The sequence below is a fragment of the Bos grunniens genome, chromosome 5 (assembly GCF_055505025.1).
Source record: "Bos grunniens cultivar Pamir isolate PY7600 chromosome 5, Bosgru_T2T1.0, whole genome shotgun sequence".
NCBI lineage: Eukaryota > Metazoa > Chordata > Mammalia > Artiodactyla > Bovidae > Bos > Bos grunniens.
Genome location: NC_141169.1, coordinates 102,145,012 through 102,170,114, shown reverse-complemented (window position 1 = coordinate 102,170,114; position 25,103 = coordinate 102,145,012). Strand labels below are relative to the sequence as shown.

General features: G+C 38.7%; 1 protein-coding gene across 32 annotated transcripts in view; it reads left to right on the top strand.

Annotated features, from left to right (window-relative positions):
- RIMKLB (ribosomal modification protein rimK like family member B) overlaps positions 1–17,247 on the top strand; it is a 135,080-nt gene extending 117,833 nt beyond the window's left edge. For 12 of the 32 annotated variants that reach the window (XM_086402056.1, XM_086402059.1, XM_086402062.1 and 9 more), the window contains 3 exons: positions 1,550–1,636; positions 2,840–3,043; positions 6,633–9,053. In XM_086402056.1, coding sequence (XP_086258182.1) covers positions 1,550–1,636; positions 2,840–3,043; positions 6,633–7,096 — 755 coding nt within the window. In that variant the 3' untranslated portion in view covers positions 7,097–9,053. Of the gene's footprint in view, positions 1–1,549; positions 1,637–2,839; positions 3,044–6,632; positions 10,444–10,962; positions 13,458–13,902; positions 14,063–16,382 lie in introns of those variants that run through there. The other 20 variants (XR_015164295.1, XR_015164294.1, XR_015164303.1 and 17 more) reach the window with 5 other exon arrangements.
- The last annotated feature ends 7,856 nt before the right edge of the window (positions 17,248–25,103 follow it).

Genomic DNA, 25,103 nt, shown 5'->3' with positions numbered 1-25,103 from the left:
TTACTATAAATCACTGTAGTTTTTCATTAAAATGTCCAGCCGAATGCTTGAAAAGTTGGAGAGGCTTTAAAAAGAAATTCCTGTCCTCTTGTTATTTTTAATATTTTAAAGAAGGGAACTCCACCAGTTTGTATGGCATATATAGATACCATTGCTCTTTTTAGCAATTGCACAAGAAGAGACAATTGAATAATTCTTTCTTCCTAACAGTTCTTTCTTCTTTTAAAATGTTGCAGCTTACCTCATCAGTCTACAGTACTGATTTTAAGAGAATGGAAAGGAGCAAAGTATATTAACCAAATCTGGCTTAAAATGTGGAGACTGGCTAATCATAATTTCTCTTAAGCTACAAATTTATGATATTGCAGTTGCTTAATGAACTTTTTCTTAGTCTGATTATTCAGTCAGCCATGCTGGTTTTTTGCAACTACAATCCATTTTTGCTCTTTATCATTTGTTTCTGCTGCTGCTGCTGCTAAGTCACTTCAGTTGTGTCTGACTCTGTGCGACCCCATAGACAGCAGCCCACCAGGCTCCCCTGTCCCTGGGATTCTCCAGGCAAGAACACTGGAGTGGGTTGCCATTTCCTTCTCCAATGCATGAAAGTGAAAAGTGAAAGTGAAGTTGTTCAGTCGTTTCCGACCCTCAGCGACCCCGTGGACTGCAGCCTTCCAGGCTCCTCTGTCCATGGGATTTTCCAAGCAAGAGTACTGGAGTGGGGTGCCATTGCCTTCTCCGATCATTTGTTTCTAGGAAGTATAAACAGAAAGAACAAGATATAACCTGTGGGTTACCTGAAAAGCTCATGGTAGAATGAACTCTAGTTTATAATAGAGAAAAGAAAAATTAATTTGTGTAGTTGATAAGAGCAAGAGCACACACACGCATGCATGTTAGCATTTTTTCAACTTTGGATGAGTCTTCCCCACTGACTCACTCTTCTATTTCTTAATCCAAATAGAATGCTGTATACTAAAGTTGATCTTAGGGCTTCTATTACTTGTGTGGTGGAAGAATAAAGGATGAAAATATGAAAAATAGAACTTCCCTGGGGGTACAGTGGATGAGAATCTGCCTACCAATGCAGGGGACAGGTTCAACTCTTGGTCTGGGAAGATTCCACATGCTGCAGAGTAACTAAGCCTGTGTGACAGCTGCTGAAGCCCATGTGCCTAGAGCTTGTGCTCTGCAACAAGAGAGCCCACAACAATAAGAAGTCCTACAATGAAGAGTGCCCCTCACTTGCTACAACTAGAGAAAGCCCACATGCAGCAGTGAAAATGGAGTGCAACCAAAAATAAAAAATTATAAAAAATGTTAATAAAACTAGGAAACTTTGTTTTAACTTCTTTGATTTGGATATTACAATGTTTATAGTTTAATAGTTTTTATCCACTTAAAAAGTAGTTTTAAACTGATAGTTAACTGAAGACAGAATTGAGCCATTAAGTTCTTACCTTCTACCTTCTTTGTCTTGCTGACTTTAGATAAAATTTATCATAAAACACCTCTGCTGCTATTCTTAAATTTTATTTTTTGCTCAAACCAGGTGGTCATGAAAATTTTGCTAAAATGATTGATGAAGCAGAAGTACTGGAGTTCCCAATGGTAGTGAAGAATACACGTGGTCATAGAGGTGTGTATGAATTGTTGCTATTATACATAATATTGAAACTATTCTTCAGAACTTCTAAAGAATTGTAGGGAAATTGCTAGGTGTGTGGTACCTCAGACTTGTGGAAGGCTTTTGTGAGTTGTTGAGTTCTGCTGGAAGCTTTTTCTGTTCATTAAGTGGTTATCTTGGACATTTTAAGATGCATACTTAATTTAGACTGAGTCTCAAGTTAATGATCTATCTTCCTTTTCAACAGTACAAGGATTCTAGATCACTAACACCATCATCCTCATCCCAATTTATGTTGTTTGAAAACAGTATATAAAATATCTTAATAACTTTGGATTAAGTAATGATTTTTTTAAGGGGTAAAATGATTCATAAATCCAAGTACTTCCAAGCTTTAGTGCCTTGACAGATAACTGGATGAGGGTTCAGCTGGGACTTCAATGCACTATTTCTACCTGACTTCTCCAGTCAGCCAAGAAGTCTCAGGCCTCCTACAGTGACTGCTCCAGTGAACAAAGAATCTGTGTGACCTTTTATACCCTAGCCTCAGAAGTCAGATAGAATTCCTTATTCTGTATTCTGTTGGTTGAAGCAGTTACATCCCCTCCTAGATTCAAGCAATGGGACATAGATTCCCCTTCCTCTTAATGAGAAGACTGTCAGAGTATTTATAACTATGTTTTTTTTTTTAATTTAAATTTATTTATTTTAATTAGAGGCTAATTACTTTACAATATTGTATTGGTTTTGCCATACATCAACATGAATCCGCCACGGGTGTACACGTGTTCCCAATCCTGAACCCCCCTCCCACCTCCCTCCCCATACCATCCCTCTGGGTCATCCTAGTGCACCAGTTTTAAAAACAGACACTTCTCTTGGCACAAAAGTAGTAATGTACTGCTATCTTACTAAATGCAAATATAGTATCTTAATATTGTATAATATATAAAACATATGTTTTAACTCAGAACAATGTTTTACTGATAAGTGAGGCTAGTATTATTGGCTAACCTGAAGAGATACAATTCACAAGAACCCAGCCTCACAATATATACCGGAATAAATTCTGTTAAGAGATTGGGGAATGCGAGAGTGACCATAGACAACTGATTCTGAGAAAGTAGAATGGGAAACAAGAAGATATAGGTAGCAGATATCAACTGCATATAGTTTGATGACATACTCATTTCTTACTCTCTTTTTTGGTCACAGGCAAAGCGGTTTTCTTGGCTCGAGATAAGCACCATTTGGCTGATCTAAGTCACCTTATTCGCCATGAAGCTCCATACCTGTTCCAGAAGTATGTTAAAGAATCTCATGGAAGGGATGTACGTGTCATTGTCGTGGGAGGCCGTGTGGTTGGCACCATGTTACGCTGTTCTACAGATGGGAGGATGCAAAGCAACTGCTCATTAGGTAAAAAGCAATGCAGGAGTTTTTCTATGATATAAAGTAGTGTTATTTAAGCTTATTCAATGAGTATTTGTATATAACTCAGATCTTTTTACCTAATAAGTTGCTAAATATATCTTTCACATGTAAATATCATTAATAGACTTAACACGAACATAATTTATGTATGTATAAATTTGCTTTCACCCAGACTCAATTAATAAACCAATTCACACACTTATGAAGTGTCTACCAGTTTCCCTCTTTGGTTTTATATTGAATTGGCCAAAAAGTTCTTTTGGGTTTTTCTGTAAGATGTTACAGAACAACTTTTTTGGCCACCCCAGTATTATTTTCTGTATAATTGAGGTTCATTTAAGCTGTGTCCTAACCTATTTAACCTGTTGGTCCAGATAATATTGCTGATTTTCATTTGTTTAAATGTATATTTTCTGAGATCTTTTATTGTTGAAATGCCTCAGAGCATAGTCTGGATGTTGTCCTCTTCTCTGTTTATTTTACTTTCTTAGTAATCTTACTTAGCTCGTGGCTTTAAATGCCATTTATATGTTACTGTTCTCAAATTTATCTCTCCAGTTTAGGCAGTCTTCTTGAACTTGGGCGCACATATGTCACTGCTTGTCAATAGCGCCATATAGATAACTGTTAGAGATTTTCATCTCAACATGTCCAAAACTGAACTCCCCATCTAACTACTTCTTCCAGTATGTCCCACACACTGTTTTCTCCTTATTGGTTATTGGCAGCTGTATCTTTCGAGTTTAGACTAAATCCTTGGAGTCGTCCTTGATCCCTTCACTAGTGTAAGACTTCATGTCCAGACTCCTTGAAATCTCTACTCTGAAAATGCACCACCTCTTATTCCCTCTCTCCCCAGTGAGAGGATTAGAACAGTCTTACTTTCCTTCCTGCTCCCCTCCTCTTGATTCATTTATTCACTGAACAAATATTTTTGAGCATCAAGTACTGTTTTAACAGTATTTTGTATATAACATTGTACAAAACAGACAAAAATTTCTGCTTTCCTGGGCTTTATATTCCATTGTTCTGGTGAAACCATTTAATAGTTTTAGTTCAAGTATGGATTAGAATTTCTTTTATTGAGTTATCTCTTCTGTTTCAAGAATCAAGAGCTTACTTTATCCATTCCTAGGCTGTCTTTATCTATGTACGGTTAATTATACCCATATTGGGGCTTCCCCAGTGGCTCTGTGATAAAGAGACACAGGTCGATCCCTGGGTCAGGAAGATCCCCTGGCGGAGGGCATGGCAACCTACTCCAGTGTTCTTGCCTGGAGAATCCCATGGACAGAGGAGCCTGATGGGCTACAGTCCACGGGGTCCCAAAGAGTCAGACGTGACTGAAGCAACTGGACATGCACACACACATACCCATATTGCAAGAATTATTACTCATCACTCTTTATTCCCCAGCTGCTCCTTCCCATATCTTGAGTTTTTTAGTCATTTGCTGTTAATATCTTTTCTAGATTATTTTCCCTGGATGATGTATGTAAGTGATAGATACCTCAGAGACTGCTTTCTTTTTTAAGAGAGGATGATGTATTGGCTGAGATAGGATCCTGATTGTAAAAGTCTTGCTTCGGTTCTACTGGTTTATAGTTTATGTGTGCATGCTTAATCACGTCTGACTGTTTGTGGACCCATGGACTATAGCTTGCCAGGCTTTTCTGTTCGTGGAATTTTCTAGAGAAGAATTCTGGAGTAGGGTGCCATTTCCTACTGTGAGTGATCTTCCCGACCAAGGGATCAAACCTGTGTCTTCTTGTGTCTCCTGCATTAACAGGTGGATTCTTTACCACTAGTGGCACCTGGGAAGCCCGCTTTATAGTTCACACTTTTACAACTGAATGTCCAAATCTACTCTGATTGGGCAGCGGGGGTGAAGTGGGGGGGGTAGGTAATATATATTCTTTGTAAGTTTTTTGTTTTGTTCTCTTATTTTTGGTTGTTTTACTTGAAAAGCTCAATGTTTTGTCAGGATTTTTTTAGATATGTGTCTCTTCTCAGTCTGTCCAACATGGATTTTAGTAAGGTGTTTCTATCAGACCTACTCGTTTTAAGCCTCAGGAAAACTCTTCTTTCTTTCTTGGGGAGTTTTTCTGATTCAGTTAGCAAATTTTTTGTTTGTGGCTTCACCTCAGTGTTTTTGTATGTGTTTCAAAATATTTCTTAAGCTAGATTTTCCAAGTTATATGTTATACTCACAAAAGCAACTCTCCTTCATTTCTGCTACAGAAGTTTTTAAGTTGGGTAGTCATTTTTGTTTTAGTTCAGAGAGTTTTTTTGTGCTAAACTTGAACTTAATGCTTTTCTTTTATTCAAATTGTAGGTGGCTTGTTGTTTTTGTTCTTGTTACTCTTCCATCACATCAGAGCTCTGCTCTGGTTATTTGGAGCATTGCAAATGGTTACAGAGCATTAAAGATCCATCAGTACTGTGGATGCCGAGAAGCAGTCTTTAATTCGTTTACTTGTGTGTCCACGAAGCCCTCCTATTTCCTGGGCTTCTCTCCCTTACTCTTCCAGCCTCACTGGTGGTGGTGATGGTGATAGTGGTGGGCAGGTGGGGAGGGGTACCTGAATCCTACTCATGTGTGCAAAAGACTTTTGGTCTTTTCAGGGTCAGGCAATACTCATATAGTAGTGAGGTCAACTTTCCTTCTGTTGAGCTCTTAAAGCCAAGGTTTTGTCAGAGTTCTTTTGCTTTCTGGTCCTTATCTAAAGCTTCCTGAAGCTGGTCACCAAATTAGAAAATCTAGTTCTCATTTTTTTCTCTCAGATACCAGCAAAGAGTTCCCCTACACTCAGCCAACTGCATTAAGCCCCAGGATCCTTTCAGCTTAGGGATGACACATAGAATAGGGGCAGTTGAGCAAGAGAACCGTGTTCCTAGATTCTGTTCTCTGTTGCTGCTGCTGCTGTGTCGCTTCAGTCGTGTCCGACTCTGTGTGACCTTAGAAACGGCAGCCCACCAGGCTCCCCCATCCCTGGGATCCTCCAGGCAAGAACACTGGATTGGGTTGCCATTTCCTTCTCCAATGCATGAAAGTGAAAAGTGAAAGTGAAGTTATTCATTTGTGTCTGACTCTCAGCGACCCCATGGACCACAGCCTACCAGGCTCCTCCGTCCATGGGATTTTCCAGGCAAGAGTACTGGAGTGGGTTGCCATCGCCTTCTCCGATTCTCTGTTATGCATCTCTATTATTTTTAGAAATCAAAATCTGGAACTGAGAGAAACCAATAACAATATTAGTTTAACTGTATTTTTGCAAAAGTTCCATGTTAATACAAGTAAGATAGGCTTTAGTCAGAGTTCATTGTCTTCAGAAAATATAACATATTGAAAAAGTACTCCTCATCAATTTGTTAAGAGACTGGCTTGGAAGAGGATTCCCTAATGAAGGAGTTCTAGACTTCAGAGTCCCAGTTTTACATTAGCATAGCACTTTTGTTTTTGCTGTTGATTTAGAAGATTTTGAAGAGATGGTTAACCTTAACGGGGTTACCTTTAAGGTCCGCTTTAGTTTTACTCCAAAAATGTATCACTTCTTTTTTTCTCTTTTGCCAGGTGGTGTCGGGATGATGTGCTCATTGAGTGAACAAGGGAAGCAGCTAGCTATCCAGGTGTCTAATATCCTAGGAATGGATGTGTGTGGCATTGACCTGTTGATGAAAGACGACGGCTCCTTCTGTGTCTGCGAGGCCAATGCAAATGTAGGTTTCATCGCCTTTGATAAGGCTTGTAATCTAGATGTAGCTGGTATCATTGCGGACTATGCCGCCTCCCTTCTGCCCTCTGGCCGGCTCACCCGGCGTATGTCCCTGCTCTCCGTGGTGTCCACGGCCAGTGAGACTAGTGAGCCGGAGCTGGGTCCCCCAGCCAACACTGCTGTCGACAACATGAGCGCAAGTTCCAGCTCTGTTGACAGCGACCCTGAAACCACCGAGCGAGAGCTGCTCACCAAGCTCCCAGGGGGCCTGTTCAACATGAACCAACTGCTAGCCAATGAAATCAAACTCCTGGTGGAGTGATTCCACCGGTAAATAATTAACCAACAAAAACCCTTGTAAAACTTTCTTTTTCTTCTTTCCTTTTTTTCTTTCTTTTTTCTTTTCTTTTTTAAACCAACTTGCAATGCTGTTCATGAAAAATGCTCAGGAAGATGAGAAAATTGAGTAGGAGTAGTTAGGAGGGAAGAAGTGGGAGATAGACATTATCTCTGCTATTTGTTACTTTTATTTACAAATGCTACAGATAGAGAGGCAGAAGAGGTGAGACACAGAAAAATGTCAGGCTCTTGTAGTTACTCTTTTAAGTTACTCAGAAATGTGTAGGCTCTCAGGCCATGAAGATCATAATTTTTTTCATGGTCCCTTTTGTTTTTGTACAGTTGGTACAAATTTCACAGGAGTGTAATTTCATATTGCATTTTAATGGATGAGGTAAACATCCACCTAAATTATAATTTTTTCTTTTTTAAAAATCTGAAAATTCAGCCTATACACTATTAACTAGCAGCTTTATCTTCATATTTACGAAATCCTGAGGGACTCTTTTAGCGACTTTTTTCAACCCTTGATATGGGTGGGAGGGCAACGTGAGTGTGACCCAATAAAAATTTCCTTTAATGACAAAATTGGCATGTTTGCATGATAAAAGGGAAATGAACAGTATTGCAATGTCTGGCACACAAAATAACATTTACTCCATTGTAGATAAAATTGCACTAGTTAAAAATATGTGCATTGACTTGTATTTGTTAGTGTTTTAGCCTTTTTTGAAAGACATATGCTCTGTTAATGTTGCATTTTTTTTAATACATGCTAGTCTTAACATTCCCTGATCTATGCCTGCATCTTTAACAATGGCCAAAGTGAAGAAAATGCTACCTTTTTTGTTAACAAGACACTGACTTGAAACATGTGCATTTAAGCCTTTTATTTTTTTCTTTTTTCTTTTGGTGGTTGGGCATTTAAAGAATAAGGACAAGGAAAAATATTTTGGGGGGGGGGGCAAATCAAGGGCCTATAAGTTCCTGACTATAAAACTGAAGTGATTCCATCATTATTTATTTGCATTTTTCACATTTTAAGAGGGTGTTGTGTGTGTGTGCATGTGTGTGCATGTGCTTGCACACACATGCATGTTTATGTGTTTGCTTTTTGTTTACACCAACCAATCAAAAAGAATAGATACTAGAAAATGGAGCATGATGGGAAACACAGTTTTTTACTTAAAAAAAAAAAAGTCAAGTTGTTTTCATAACTGTACTCTGCTGGGTAGAGGTACTCACCTGAAGATATGAGGAGAATAGATGCTTTTTAGGCTTTTGTGTATATGTGTGTTGTTTGCTTTTTTTCTTTGATTCTAGACTGTCCAGTGTATGATTTATTCAAGGCTACATGCTTTCCCTCTGCTTCTTGCTGTGCATTTTTTCCTGTTACACATAGATTTTGCGGTGGGGTAGACTGAACATTTTTTGTTTGGGGACTTAGCAGTCTCTTATAGCCCTAGTCTGAAGCCTTCAATATTCTCTTTATATTTCTTTATTTCTGAATTCATAAAAGCCCCCAAACTGCATATAATATGAGCCTTTAAACACGGGAAACTATTCCAACGAATGGTTTGGAAGGTGTGTTAAGAAGTAGAGATGATCCAGAGTTCAACGTAATTTTTTTAAGCAGCAAGTTCCACCTCCCTACAATCCTCTGAAGCTTTTTACCCAAGTCCTTTCTTGCCTCTCCAGTGCTTTTTTTCCTTCAGATGGACCTTAAACATAATTTCTTGGACACTTACTAGAGAGACTTCGAGGCAATAAGATCAGTATTAACCAGTTCTAACAGAGGTTTGATCATGCTTATTGTACAGTTTTCCCCCATTTAAAAAAAAAAAAGGAATGTAATAAAATTTGTTTTCTTTTCCATAGAATTAAATAATATTAAAATGGAGTGAAAGGTTGATTGTTGACAAATAGAATAGTACCTCTAATCTGTGCAGTGTCTCATTTCACCTTAGTAAAAGATGTATAAGAGGAGTTTCTGGTTTACTTTAGGATATTCTAATCTCATCTAAAAGAATTTGACTTGTACCAGGTTATCGTGGGACATATTGTGGCATATATAAGTACCTCTGGCTCACTTGGTACTTGTTTTACTGAATGACCGTATTTTGGAAGATGCACACTATTTGGGATAGAGAACTGAAAAGGGAGAACATTTAATTAAATCATAATTCATACGTGTATAGAGACCATCTGGTTGCCACATAGATTATGACACATATACTTGGAATAGTTACATATCACATGTATGTAGGTCAGTGAATTTTAAAACACAAGTAGAATACCCTCTCTATTTGAAAAACTCAAGGTTTCTGTTGGATGGGATAAGGCACCAGGAAAGATACAGGTTTAGCCTTGTAAAAAATTATCAAATTGACCAACTACATTAGAAAAAATATCTGAGATTATTTCACTGTTACTTTTGCTCACTGTCCATCTTTTGTGCATTCACACTCTATTAAAACATAGCCTTACCAACCTACTTCTAGATCATACACTCATATGTTAGAATGAGAAGGGCAAGGATGGTCATCTTAGAGTTAAAGAACACAAATGTCCTCTTGAATTCTCTCAAAAAAGTAAAGACTATGAACAAACCATACTGGAAGAACCCAAATAAACCAGCCCAGATATTTAAGTGAAAGTTAAATATATTTTCATATTGTTTAGTAAATTTCTTAAAATCTTTATTGCTATTATGAGAGTTAAAAATGTGTATTAACTAAATATGTATAGTTGTTATCATGCAAAAATCTGAATTATTGTAAAACTATTATATATTGTTAAAATTGTAATTCTGAATTGTATTTAAACATAATTCTTTCTGATATTGCTTTTATGTCACCCATGATGAAAAGCGGACTATATATATATACACAAACATACAGATATGAACTATTCCATTTAAAAGTTTTAATAGTTATTTTCTTTTGATTGGTCATTTCTGCTGGCTTTAACTCCACTGAACTTTGAAATATTTCTGTATATGCTATCAAATAAGAAAACATCCTGGAATATTTAGGAAAAAAATCCATTGAGAGACTTGTTTTCATCAACCACTTTATCAGACTTTTGAGAAGGTATTGAAGACATTGAAAGAAGTCATTGACTTTCACCATCATCTCTTCTTTTTCTCAAGAAGAAAACAAGGAAAAAGAAATTCTGTTCCTTCAATGAATCCCCAGTTTGGGGTCTGGGGCGCTTAGAGACATTGTGAAATCCAATCTTGTGTTACATTTTTCTCCTGGCTCACTCACTCTTTTTGAGAAGGTTTATGGGCTATATGGCTGGTGAGACACGATCCCCTCCTAAGAAAATGTAGGTGCTCAGACAGGTAACCTCTGCTGCTACTGTTTTTATTTGTTTGTTTGTTTGTTTAATTTCTTTTAAAATTTGTTTTTGTTGTACTAGGATATTTTTTAATGTAATATATTGCAGGATTTATAACGAGGTACTGCTTTCTTTCTTTCTTTCTTTTTTTTTTTTCTTAAAAAACAAAACAAAACAAAATTTCATTTAAGATACATTTAGGCGCCTTTGAAGCTTGGATTTTGGAATGTTTCAGTAGTGGACAGAAATCTGCTGTTGGAATCTCCTAGTCTTCCAGGTTTAATTTGAAATGTTTTTAGTTTTGTTTTGGATTTTTGTGTGATATTTTATTTCCTTTATACCAATTGCCCTTTTGCCATGCTGTTTTGGGGTGGCTGCCTAACTCTAGTGACAGTTCTTTCTACATTAACGAAAATGTGGTGTTTTAAATTCCATAATGTTTTGCATTTTTTAAATTGTTTTTAAAGAAATATTCTAACTGCTTGCACTATTACTGTTCTTTGCCAGCCTTTTCAGGAGCCAAAAAAACAAAAACAAACAAACAAAAAAATACCCAGAGAAAAAACTTTCCTTCTTCCCCCTTCCTGATGATGAGTGAGAAGTATTGAGAACTTTCGGGGTCAGTGCCCTTCTAAACTCCCCTTCCCCCAATAATGCAGCTGTAGAGTGAATGGTAAATGCAGCGGTTTGGATTCAGGCACAACCCCAGCCTGCTGGCAGGTAATTTGATTCTCCTTTTTTTTTCCATCACAAGGCTAACCTTACTTTCTTTTTAAAAGTTCCTTTCTTTATGTACTTTGAAGGCACCCATGGGTTTGTAATTACTTTTGTTTCAAAAAACAATGTGTAAATTCATCTAGCAAATAATTTACTTATAGAAAAACCTTTGGGGGTAAAGTTTGAATTAGTTGGGATGAACTCAGAACTTTGGGGATTTGCTTTAGCCATTTAGATCTTTCCGTTTCTTGCATATACGTCTATGATTATTTCAGAGTGTGACTTTTTTGGCTTTGTTTTTGTTTTGGGTTTGTATGTTTCTTCCATTGTGCTACTCTGGCTTAAGCTTTTTCAGAGGTTGGTGTTCCGAATACACAGTGAGCTCACAGTATAAAGACATCAATTAGGAGTTGACAGGTATGGAAAACTAGAGTTTTGAAAAGGTAAAATTAGGTTCTAGGTTATATATATGGTAAAAACTCACCATAGCCCTCAGTTGACCTTAGTAGTGCTTCTCTTTCTCTGACTTCATTATAAAAGTGAAAGGTAATGAGACCAAGATAATAGAGAGTGTTTATTTCAGGAGCAGCATGATTTCAGAACAAATGATTTTAGTGTTTCTGAAACACTAGTTCTCACAAAGAGGTAGATGTCAGCAGACATCATAAAGTAATAGTTTAAACATTCAAAAAGTTATAGGTTGAATAGATTGGAGGGCACTTCTGAAGCACAAGATCTTGAAGCAATTTATTAATTCCATGAAGTAAAGTTAGTGGCAGAAATAGGAATATAACTTAGCCATTTTAACATCCTTCCTGTTAGTTAATATACTATCCCCTCCTCTGTCTATCCCAGTCCACCTATCCTTTTCCTTCTTTTCCCTGTCCTTCCTGAAGTTTTAGCTCTAATATGAGTTTTGGGAGATAATCCTCTATCTGATAGGATTTTAGTGGCAGAAGTCAGGACCTTTCCAAACTTCTCTTTGGATGTCCTATCAAAGAAGACTGTTAAGTCTGATAACCCTCCAGGTTAGTGAATAGGGAATCCTGGCTGGTAATGTGGTTTCTACTGCTAAAGGCATATAATAAGTTACTAACTTGTGCTTCAGTTCACTCCTGTGAGGTAGGGATAATCATTCCCGTAGCATCTTAAGATTTAAAATATTTATCTCTTGAACTGAAATTTACTAACCAAGGAATCCCACTGCACTCCTGCAGTAATTTATGATGTATACTAAATAGGCTTGAATGGAAGGACCTTGTTCTGTTGCTGATAAGAATGGCCAGCATTAGAGTGTATGCACTGTGTGATTACTTCGAACGTGGAGGATTTGTGAACCTCCATTCCGCTGCCTTCCCAACTTCCCCCTCCCTGAAGATCACTTACATGTTAAGAATGATTATTTTCAGATTTACCATATTCAAACTATATTAGATGGTCCTTATATAGCGTATATACCTGGCTGCTGTTGTGTGGTTTGGGAACATGAGGGGTGGGGTGAATTGTTGTTGTTTTAGGTTTCAGTCAGACAGCCATCCCTGTGCCCCAGTTCCCAGAAGCACAGCAGGCCTCTAGAAGCATCCGTGGGAACGGCGCAGTCCTGACATCAGCAACTCTCCTGCTCAGGCTCATCCCATATACAGAGGTCAAAGGGTGGGGCTTGAGATGGGGGAAGGAATGAAAAAGCAGAAACAATGTCACTGCAGTGCCACTGTTGACCAGCCTTTCTTTAGTGCTTATGTCAGTGTTTGCTTTATTTTTTTTAAGTTGACCAAAAAAGATTTTACTTCGGGAGTAAAGGTAGTGGGAGGGTGGAACAAAAACATGCCATTTTTACTAGTTCGTTATTATCACTAGCTCATTCTTGCATATTGTTCTTCAGTAGCTAATAAAGAATAAATGAAACCTAGACCTCAATAATAAGGAGAATGCGAATACAAGTGAATCTCAGGATACTAAAAAAGAGAAAAAGCATTTTTGTGGTATTAATTTCCAGTTCTACAACAGTTATTACATTTGTCACTGTGTCTCCCTTTTTTTGCCCTAATTCTTCTATGTATGTTTACAGTATGAGAAAATGTGCCTTTTTTTTTTTTTTTGGTGATCAGTCCTTTTAAAAAGACCTAATGAAATTACTACTCTTTTGCAAAAAAATATACACCCATTGCTTATATGGGCATACAAATGCTACCCTATTTTAAATGTAGGTGGCGTATGTGTTCGTGTTTTAATGTATTCAGAGCCATTGGGCAATAAGCAGTCCAGAACATTGAAAACTCAAGCAGGTAAAGCACCTAACACCCTTAGTTTCTAGAATTACTTTTAAAAACTCCTTTATTGCTGCATCTTCCATGAGTCTTTTGGTAGTCTCTGAACTTAAAATTTGCAGGAGTTGTAGACTACCTAGTCAAAATGTTAAGTTATGCATTTATTATTTGTAGGGACAGGTGAAGAAGAAAAGTTAACAGACAAGAAATGGCTCCTTGAGATGGCAACTGCTGAGTGTCTGAATCTCTCCCCCTCCCCCTCCCCCAGCTCAGCATGAACATTGATCATACCTGTTTTGATTTTCTGTGATTGGGATTTTTGTTGTTTTAACTTTTGGCGGGGAGGTTTCAGGGAAACAGGAAGTTCATGCACATGTGAAAATATGAAATGTTAAACAAAGGAAGCTTTCTCTTTAATGTGACTAGTAAGCGAGAACCTTTTCTATATACTCTTCTGCTGCAGCAGAGAAATAAACTGGTAGGTGGCAGCAGAAGAAAGAATTCTTCAGATTGATGGCTACTGGCAGTCTGCATACGAGAAGAGAGAGAAGGTGACATACCATGTCCAGCAACAGGGCAGAAATGGAAACAGGACTGCAATTGCTGATCTTGACTCTAAAATGGTAAGTTAATTTCAAGAATGTGTTTTCAGTCTGATACCAGTGTTCCATAAATTACTGTGGTGTGTAACCATGAATGGCTATAAATTTTTGATGTAGAATGAATTTGTCCTAGACTACTATCATTCTTTAAATTAGGGGAGAAAAATAACAATATTTGTAAAATTAGAGATTTCCAGTATATTGATACATGTAAATTTTTTTTATCTCAACTTTATTGAGGTATAAGTGACAGATAAAATTTTAAGAAAGTGTACAACGTGGTAATTTGATACTTATTGTGAAAAGATTTCCCCCATCAAGTTACTAACATATTCCATATGGGATCTTTAATGATGGTAAAAATTTATGCTATCTCATAGTAAATATAACCTCCGATTTTTAGGGGGAGCATTAGGGGGGTAACTACAGAAGTTATGTAATTGTCAAGTTTGGGGCCGAAAATGATCTTGCCATCTCTTTCCTTTCTAATCCCATTTCCTTATCCCTGTCTGCCCATCAGTCCCTTCTGCACATCCGCCTTCTCTCTTGCTTATTTGGATCTTCCTTCCCTCTCCTCTTTCTCTGGTCGTGCTTCCACTGGTTTGGTATTTCTCCTACCTCTGTCTCTCCGTGTTTCTCTTTCTCACTCAGTCCCTGTGGATTTTACTTCATCTCCCCTCTGGCCTACCTTTGTTTCTGTTCTGGGAAACAAAACAATCTGCAACAAAGATAGAACATTATATTCTAAATTTTTTTCTGACAGATTTCTAGGCTAGTAATGGAAGAAGTAGATAGTTAAGTAGACTGACTGTGTATACTTGGAATAAAGGATTTACAGTAACATGAAGCTGAAGTAACTGATATCATCATTTAAATACATGGTGAATTTTCTGTTTTTTAAAAATGGTATAAAAAGTCACCTATTAAAAATCGATTAATGCTAAACACAGCTTTACATATATTAGAATGGAACATAAGAATACATGGCTTCAGTTAATAAGATTATAGTTTCTAAATTTTTAAAAAGAGTTCTGTCACATTTTGGTTAGTATATGAAGATGTCAGTGCTTTAGAGATGAAAAAAAATCAACACCTTGGATCTTAATCAGAGCCAAAATTTATTGCTCATTGAATAACTTACAGAAAATGTAGTCTGGAGCACTAGAGGAAGAACCTTTAAAGTTTAATTTTGTTTGTTCAGGCATTTTGTTGCAGTAACTTTTTGTGATATTTTTTCTCTTCTTGGTGCTGACTAAAATAAAACACTGTTGTCTATACGATAGGATTGTTAGGGAGTAATATTACTGACACATTTTTTGTGTAACTGTTATTTATAACTTAATATAAAATTCAGTGTCTAAAATTAGGTCGATTTTTGTAAGATAGCACATATCTCTCTAAAGTGAAGTCACTCAGTCGTGTCTGACTCTTCACAATCTCATGGACTGTAGCCTACCAGGCTCCTTTGTCCATGGAATTTTCCAGGCAAGAGTACTGGAGTGTGTTGCCATTCCCTTCTCCAGGGGATCTTCCCGACCTATGGATTGAACCTAGGTCTCCTGAACTGTAGGCAGACCTTATAAGCCACCAGGGAAGCCCATATCTCTATAGTACAGTTTAAATCAGTCATTAGAAAAATATGCTTACTTGATGTCTAACTGAAATAAGTCACAAAACTCCAGAGACAAAAACAAAATTTTGGCTGTGGTATTGGTAACATCTTGAAAAAAATAGATAAAATAATGGACCTATAAGTGAACTGTTGATTGCAGAGAGAAAATTCCAGGAAATAAGAATAGTTTATCCTGAAGAAGAGTCAAGTAAATTTGAGAAATAAGAATGATATACCTTAGACCTTTTGTCAGTTGAGATCACCAAGGTAAAATGTGGTGGTTACAAAAAGATACGGTTATGGTTTTTGGCAGCAGTCTAGACAATTTACTTGGAGAAGGCGATGGCACCCCACTCCAGTACTCTTGTCTGGAAAATCTCATGGATGGAGGAGCCTGGTAGGCTGCAGTCCATGGGGTCGCTAAGAGTTGGACACGATTAAGTGACTTCACTTTTCACTTTTCACTTTCATGCATTGGAGAAGGAAATTGCAACCCACTCCAATGTTCTTGTCTGGAGCATCCCAGGGACGGGGGAGCCTGGTGGGCTGCCATCTATGGGGTCTCACAGAGTCGGACACGACTGAAAGTGACTTAGCAGCAGATAATTTACTATTTTTTATTGTTACATTAGCTACTCTGTGTATCTTCTTTTTCTTTTTTCTCATCCTATTTATAGATACTATTTAAATCTGTGGTTTGAGTGAGCTGTATGTGTTTTTGCCCTCTAGGTTCTTTTGGTCTCACAGAATGGATGAAGATTGATCTTGACTGGATACTTTTTCAAATGGAGGATAGAAGTAACACAAAACAAGGCAACAGTAGCTCTCCAGTGTTTAGTTCAATGTGCTTTATTTCTAAAATAAAAACACCAGAACTGGGAATGAAACAGCATGGGGTGTAATTCATTATTCTGTCAGTTATCCCTGCCCACTGCATTTTGTGTGAATTCACTTGAGTCCGTATTTCTAGGTTTGTTCCACATGGGTCATTCCTTGTTTCTCTTCTTCACTTTTTGCAAGCTGAAACTCCTTGGTTCTTGACAGACTGATCTCTGTATAATATATTCTGATATGTTTATTACTTTTGGCAGAAAGACAGACACTAAAATATGTATTATGTGGAATTTCTCCTACCCCTTTCATCTCAGTATATCTGTCCATGCTGAATAATTGTTGCCATGTTTTTGTCTCTGAAGAAGTGCAGCCTTTTTCCTATTATTCTGACAAGGCTCTGGCACTCACCTGTCATAGCACTGCTCACTACGTTTTAATCTTGTGACTGGAGACCATGTCTGACCTAGTTTATTTAAACTGTAGGGGATCTGATAACATACGTGTATACACAGAGGCAGCTATCATACTTTTGGTAAAGAATGGCCTTTGTATTTGATACAAATTCTGATTTCATTACTTACTGTTTACATGGCCTTTGATAAGTTACCTGCAAGCCATAAAGGAGTGTTTATAAGAAAAATGGAAATAATTGTACTTGCTTTACTAGATTAATGTCTAAGTAGTAGCTAAACTATAATACATGTATAATTCTTAGCATATAGTTGAGTATTTAATAAATACTGTCCTTGAATTCTGTAAATTTTGGTTATTGAAATCTTATTCAAGACCTGCTGAATCTGAATTTTTCTTGATTTCCTTTCAGTTTTATTATTTAAGCTCCTTGCACATGATCTTTTGGTTGGATCACTATGTGTGTGCATATGTGTGTGTGTGAGAGATTTCTCAATACAGACAGGATTATTCCATATTTCCACATTTCATTGGCTAAGGAATTTCATATTAAAAAACAACAACAACAACTTTTGTCTTGGGACTTCCCTGGTGATCCAGTGGATAAGACTCCCTGTGCAGGGAACCTGGGTTTGATCCCTGGTCAGGAAACGTAAGATCCCACATGCCAAGACTAGGCCCAAGTGCCATAATTACCGAGCCTGCATACTGCAATGAAGACCCATTGCAGCCCAGATAAATTAAAACACAAAACCCTTTTATCTCCCCCCCCCCATTAGCTCATAACAAAAATATTCTTTTCTTTGGATTTGCCTGGTCATCCAGTGGCTAAGACTCTGCACCCCCAAAACAGGGGGCCTAGGTTCCATCCCTGGTCAGAGAACTAGATCCTACATGCTACAAGTAAGAGTTTGCATGCCACAACTAAAACAAAGCCTACATGCTGCAGCTGGGACCTGGCACAGCCAAAAAAAATTTTTTTTTACTGTTTTTGTTACATGCAACCAAAGAATTCTACTAATGATACAGTAGGGAAGGAGACTGAAGGAAGAAAAACCTTGATTTTTCTTAGGGTAACCAATTGAAAAGAATTTGAGCATAAATTCAACCTTGCTAGAAGAGCTAGTATTTTCAGGGGGGAATATGTATACTAATGGTAAAAAATGAAGCACAAGCTGGAATCAAGATTGCCGGGAAAGAGATCAATAACTTCAGATATACAGATGACACCACCCTTATGGCAGAAAGCAAAGAACTAAAGACCCTCTTGAGGAAAGTGGAAGAGGAGAGTGAAAAAGTTGGCTTAAAAGTCAACGTTCGGAAACCTAGGATCATGGCATCTGGTCCCATCACTTCATGGCAAATAGATGGGGAAACAGTGGCAGACTTTAATTTTTTGGGCTCCAAAATCACTGCAGATGGTGACTCTAGCCATGAAATTAAAAGACACTCCTTGGAAGAAAAGCTATAACCAACCTAGACAGCATATTAAAAAGCAGAGACATTACTTTGCCAACAAAAGTCCATCTGGTCAAGGCTATGGGTTTTCCAGTGGTCATGTATGGTTGTGAGAGTTGGACTATAAAGAAAGCTGAGCGCCAAAGAATTGATGCTTTTGAACTGTGGCATTGGAGAAGACTCTTGAGAGTCCCTTGGACTGCAAGGAGATCCAACCAGTCCATCCTAAAGGAAATTAGTCCTGAATATTCACTGGAAGGACTGATGCTGAAGCTGAAACTCCAATACTTTGGCCACCTGATGCGAAGAGCGACTCATTTGAAAAGACCCTGATGCTGGGAAAGACTGAAGGCGGGAGGAGAAGGGGACGACAGAGGATGAGATGGCTGGAGGGCATCACTGATTCAGTGGACATGAGTTTAGGTGGACTCCGGGAGTTGGTGATGGACAGGGAGGCCTCGAGCTGCAGTCCATGGGGTCACAAAGAGTCAGACATGACTGAGTGAGTGAACCCTGGAAAACTATAGCTGGAGCTTTCCATGGTTATGTTCAAAGAGAATCCCACAGTTTGATCATGTGATTTATTATCAAAGGATGGGGGGAAAACATGAGTTTTAAAAAGTAATGGCTCAAGTCCACAAGCCAGACAGATTATTGGATTGGCCTGAGTGACACTAGATCTGATGGAGGATCACTGGCCCATAATAGGAATGTGGTAGGATTAAAGAATTGCCAGATCTAGTTAATAACCAGGGGCTAAGGTGCCAGTTGGAGAAGGCAATGGCACCCCACTCCAGTAGTCTTGCCTGGAAAATCCCATGGATGGAGGAGCCTGGTAGGCTGCAGTCCGTGGGGTTGCTAGGAGTTGGACACGACTGAGGGACTTCACTTTCACTTTTTAAAAAAAATATTCTGAAATTTATTGTAAATATAGTGCTTTTATTATGCTCACAATACTAGTATTGATATATTTTTTTTAATTTATTATTATTTTTTTACTTTACAATATTGTATTGGTTTTGCCATACATCAACATGCATCTGCCACGGGTGTACACATGTTCCCCATCCTGAACCCCCCTCCCACCTCCCTCCCCATACCGTCCCTCTGGGTCATCCAGTGCACCAGCCCCAAGCGTCCTGTATCCTGTATAGAACCTGGACTGGCGATGCCATTCTCCCAAATCATCTCCCCACCCCCACCCCCCACCCCCGCCCCCCACCACCACCACAGAGTCCCGCTTTCACTTTTCACTTTCCTGCATTGAAGAAGGAAATGGCAACCCACTCCAGTGTTCTTGTCTGGAGCATCCCAGGGACGGGGGAGCCTGGTGGGCTGCCGTCTCTGGGGTCGCACAGAGTCAGACACGACTGAAGCGACTTAGCAGCAGCAGCAGCAAGATGGTAATAGGGATAGTGAAGTCATTTGTACCAGTTCAATAAAATCAACTTGAGTATTTAAGCACACACGGAATATTTGCAACATCCATATTTGGCGTAATTAGGGTATTTTATACTAAAAGCAGAAAAAACAAAGTTGCCAGTTAAATATTTCCAAAACAATTTTTATTATCTCTTTAAGTATGTACTCCCATCTACTGGAAAACCCATTTGAGTGAAAACATATGCCAACATTAGTCAGAAACTATATATATTTGCTAGCACAAGTAATAAGCTTTTTAAAAAATTCAATTTATATGTAAACAGATGGATTAGCATAATTCCAGACCGCTTTTTGTAAGTCATCTCTGCCAAAGAGCCTGAAATACACTGGGGCTGGTTTTCGCTGGCCAGTCCTGACTTAGGATAACACAAATACATTATACCTAGAGTAGATTTATACAGATTTCTAAGTTCAAGGAATTTGCAATGAAGTGAAGTAAGACCGGTCAAGCCTATTGTCCAATAGTCTCTATAACCCTAGCCTAATCATTTGACAAATATTATCAAAGTCAAGTTAAAACTGAGTCTAATATTTAGCTTTGCCACATGCTAATTCTGTGATTGTGGAGAATTTATCTTTGCACCAATTTTTCCATCTGCGAAAATGATCAGTGACAAGTTTTTCTTAGATTGTAAAGTAAGCCTAATAGCATTTGGAACTAAATACTAAATGGCTCAGCTAGAATTTCTCCCTTTTTCCCTGAACTATAAGTGATAATCTCTGTCTTCCACTATCCCAAAATTCAGCTGGAAGATGGAAAGAAGAAAAGACATTGTGAACAATTAAATTTGCATAATATCAATGGTAGAAATGGGAGAAAATATTTGCAACCCTATATCTGATAACGGAGAAGGTTATGGCACCCCACTCCAGTACTCTTGCCTGGAAAGTCCCATGGATGGAGGAGCCTGGTAGGCTGCAATCCGTGGGGTCGATCAGAGTCGGACACAACTGAGCAACTTCACTTTCACTTTTCACTTTCATGCAATGGAAAAGGAAAAGCAACCCACTCCAGTGTTCTTGCCTGTAGAATCCCAAGGACAGGGGAGCCTGGTGGGCTGCCATTTCTAGGGTCGCACAGAGTTGGACACTACTGAAGTGACTTAGCAGCAGCAGCAACAATACATAATAGAATGAGTTTTCCACAAGAATAAAAGGGAAAGGGGGTGGTTTTCTTCTCTAAAAAGAGCCAATGAATGGAATGAAAATGGAGAATAGTAATATAGAGATTATTTTCTTGTTTTACTGGAGATACAATATTTGAAAGGTTAAGACAGATTTAGAAGATTTAAGTGATCTTCCAATGGATACACAGTAGCAAAGCCTAAGTATTTAAAAAGTACCCTTAGTCACTGTTCTCATAGTAGGAATTTGAAGCATTTTGGTTTATTTTATGAAGATCTAGTAAATGGAAATGAATTGGAATAGCTCTGGATACTCAGAGAAGAAAGATATTTCTTCCTTTAAGCCCCCAAGATTCCCATCCTCTGGTATGTGTGTATGTATTAGTCGCTCAGTCTTGTCCAACTGTTTGTGACCCAATGGACTGTAGCCCACCAGCCTCCTCTGTCCATGGAATTTTCCAGGGAAGAATACTGGAGTGGGTTACCATTCCCTTCTCCGGAGGATCTTCCCAACCCAGGGATCAAACCTGGGTCTCCTGCATTGCAGGCAGCTTCTTTACCGTCTGAGCCATGAGGGAAGCAAGCTCTTATTTCTCTTTCGTTTTTATAAACTTTTATTACTTATTAATTTGGCTGTACCAGGTCTTCGTTGTGGCATTTGAACCCTTGAGTTGCGGCATGCAGGATCTAATTCCCTGATCGGGAATCAAAGTCGGACCCCCTGCATTGGGAGCACAGAGTCAGCCCCTGGACCGTAACGGAAGTCCCTATCTTTTTCTTAACATGTATTTATTCATTCATTTATTTTTGGCTGAGTCTTAGTTGCAGCATGCAGAATCTTCTTGTTGTGTGAGTGCTTAGTAGTTGTGGTGTGCAGGCCTAGCAGTTGTGGTGCGCAGGCTTAGTTGCCCTGTGGCAAGTGGGATCTTAGTTCCTGGAGCCAGGATCAAACTCATGTCCTGTGCATTGGCGGGCAGATTTTTAACCACCGGGCCACCAATGAAGTCTATATTTCCCTTTCTTTAAATGGGACCTGTGTATATGGTGACATAGCACTGTGTGATTAGGTTATGTTGTATGACAAAGGTCCAGGGACTTTGTAACTATAAGACCTTCAATCAGTTGGCTTTAAATTAATCAAATGGCAACCTAGATATCCATCAGCAGATGAATGGATAAGAAAGCTGTGGTACATATATACAATGGAATATTGTATTAAAAAGAATACATTTGAATCAGCTCTAATGAGGTGGATGAAACTGGAGCCTATTATACAGAGTGAAGTAAGCCAGAAAGAAAAACACCAATACAGTATGCTGCTGCTGCTGCTAAGTTGCTTCAGTCGTGTCCGACTCTGTGCGACCCCATAGGCGGCAGCCCACCAGGCTCCCCCGTCCCTGGGATTCTCCAGGCAAGAACACTGGAGTGGGTTGCCATTTCCTTCTCCAATGCGTGAAAGTGAAGTCGCTCAGTCGTGTCCCACTCTTGGCAACCCCACGGACTGCAGCCTACCAGGCTCCTCCATCTGTGGGATTCTCCAGGCAAGAGTACTGGAGTGGGGTGCCATTGCCTTCTCCGCCAATACAGTATACTAACGCATATATATGGAATTTAGAAAGATGGGGATGATAACCCTGTATGCAAGACAGCAAAAGAGACACAGATGTATAAAACAGTCTTTTGGACTCTGTGGGAGAGGGCGAAGGTGGGATGGTTTGGGAGAATGGCATTGAAACATGTATATTATCATATGTGAAATGGATTGCCAGTCGAGGTTCGATACATGAGACAGGGTGCTCGGGGCTGGTACACTGGGATGACCCAGAGGGATGGGATGGGGAGGGAGGTGGGAACGGGGTTCAGGATGGGGAACACATGTACACCCGTGGCAGATTCATGTCAATGTATGACAAAACCAATACAATATTGTATAGTAATTAGCCTCCAAAACAATAAAGTAAAAGAGAAAAAGGAGTTCACTAAATTATAAAATAATAATTCAGAAGTGAAAAAATTAAAAAAAAAATTAATCAAATGGGATGAGATGGCAGTCTGCTGACACCCTGAGCCCACTTGTGCCCAGACTCCCTACCCATTAACTGTGAGATAATAAATGTGTGTTGTTTTAAATACCTAAACTTATGATAGTGAGTTATGTAGCAGAAGAAACCTAATAAGGACTTCCCTGGTTGTCCAGTGGTTAAGACTCCAAGCTTCCACTGCAGGGGGCATGGGTTTGACCTCTACACAGGGAAATTCTGAATACCTTGTGGTGTGGCCAGAAAGGAAAGATAAAATCTACTGTATGTATACGAAGACTAGGTCTGAAGAGAAGCAGTAGAGACAAATTTATAAGAAAGACTGAGGCATGAGGACAAGATGATGCAGTGGTGGGGAGATGGGAAAGAGAGAACTTAGAGAGGTCAAGTCTGGAAATCAAGGGAGAAGTGAGCTTCTCCATGCAGCTGGGATGTGTTTTAAGAAATCGAACTTGCCAATTTGGGGCCACTCAAAGGACGACAGGCAAAAAATGTTCTGTGCCTTTTATAACTCTGGCCTAAATGGGAACACACCAAGGTAATAACTACCCTGAAAAGCGGAAATCATGTTTTAGAGCTTCTATGGGTACCGCATGCTCCTCTGTCTCCAGCAGAGACCTCAGCCCACACAGACAGCTGCTGGCTTCACATGAGGTGGCCCTCCGTGTAGAGCTCCGCCTTTGTCTAGGCCAGGAGAACTGGTATTGGCAGCTATCACAGAATAAAAGAATGGAGGACCTGCCAAGCAGCCTTCCTAGTAAGGTATATTTGAAAGAAAAATGAGATCTGGCGTTATGAAAGGAGGTTGAGTCTAGCACACGTTTTTCTACTTAAACAGAGCTGTGAGTTTTTCTACTTCAAAGACAGAACACATGGAATTAGATGGGCCTCTGGGCTTCATTTACACTTTCTCCTGGTTTTACTTATATAACTAATCCCTTCAGGATACGGAAGGAAGAAGTTTCTTTTTAAGCCAACAATTATATATGTAGATAAATACTTTTAGAAAAAAATTATTGTTGCACTTTTTTTTTTCCTTTTAAGAATGGTGGTATTGGGAATTCCCTGGCGGTCCAGTGGTTAAGACTCCAAGCTTCCACTGCAGGGGTCACAGGTTGAATCCCTGGTCAGGGAACTAAGATCTCACATGCCTCAGTGGTGTGGCCAATAAATAAATGAAAAAACTGATCAAAAAAAAAAGAAAGAAGGGTGGTATTGAAACCGTCTGGAGATGGATAGTGGTGATGGTTGCATAGCAATGTAAATGTACTTACTGCCACTGAACTGGACACTTTAAAGAGGCTAAAAAGGTAAATTTTACACTTCCTTTAATTTAGCACATTTTTTTAAATTGAAAAGTTTACAGTTCTACCGTTAGTTTCTAAGGCCCCTTTTCACATCTTCAGTGGCATTAAAAATCTTGACAAATTCAGTTTTTAAAGGAGCCTGATGGTATTATATAGCAAGTCTTCAAATATTTCTAGTAGGAATAGTATTTTCCAAGTACACATCTGAGCTTCTCCTAAAGTTCTATTAGACATATTTACCCTTTGAAGTTATGTTTTTGAGGCATTTCAGGCTGAGCTTAATATCAGATCCTGCTTCCCACAGTTTGTGTCACTTAGCCCAATCTCTAGGTTAAACTCTGATCTCTAGTAAAAGCACATTAAATAACTCTGGTCCAACAATAACACTTGGCCTCTAAGAATCTTTTTTACTGGCAAGACTCTGATACTGTACTCTGTTTTCGATAACCAGATCTCTGTTTTGTCTCTTGTGGCTGAGTGTCTGTTCTGTAACCTTACTAATACCCTGAATGCTCTATGATTAGGTTTAGAGTCTCATTCCACAAATATTTACGGGATCTACTAGGTGCCACACACTATTTTAGATGTTTGGGTAAAAATCAGCAAAAAAAATGAAAGAAATCCTCATCATCATTTGCTTTTTTTTTTTTTCCCCCATCATTTGCTTTATATTACAGTAGGGGAAACAGATAGTAAATGGTAAATGTTATTAAGCTGGAAGTGAGCCTGGAGTGTTTGAGGAACAGCAATGAGGCCAGTATGGACGGAACACAGAGAGCAATGGTAGAAGAAAGGTAATTAAGGGCTAGATTAACAGGCCTTAAGAAAACTGTA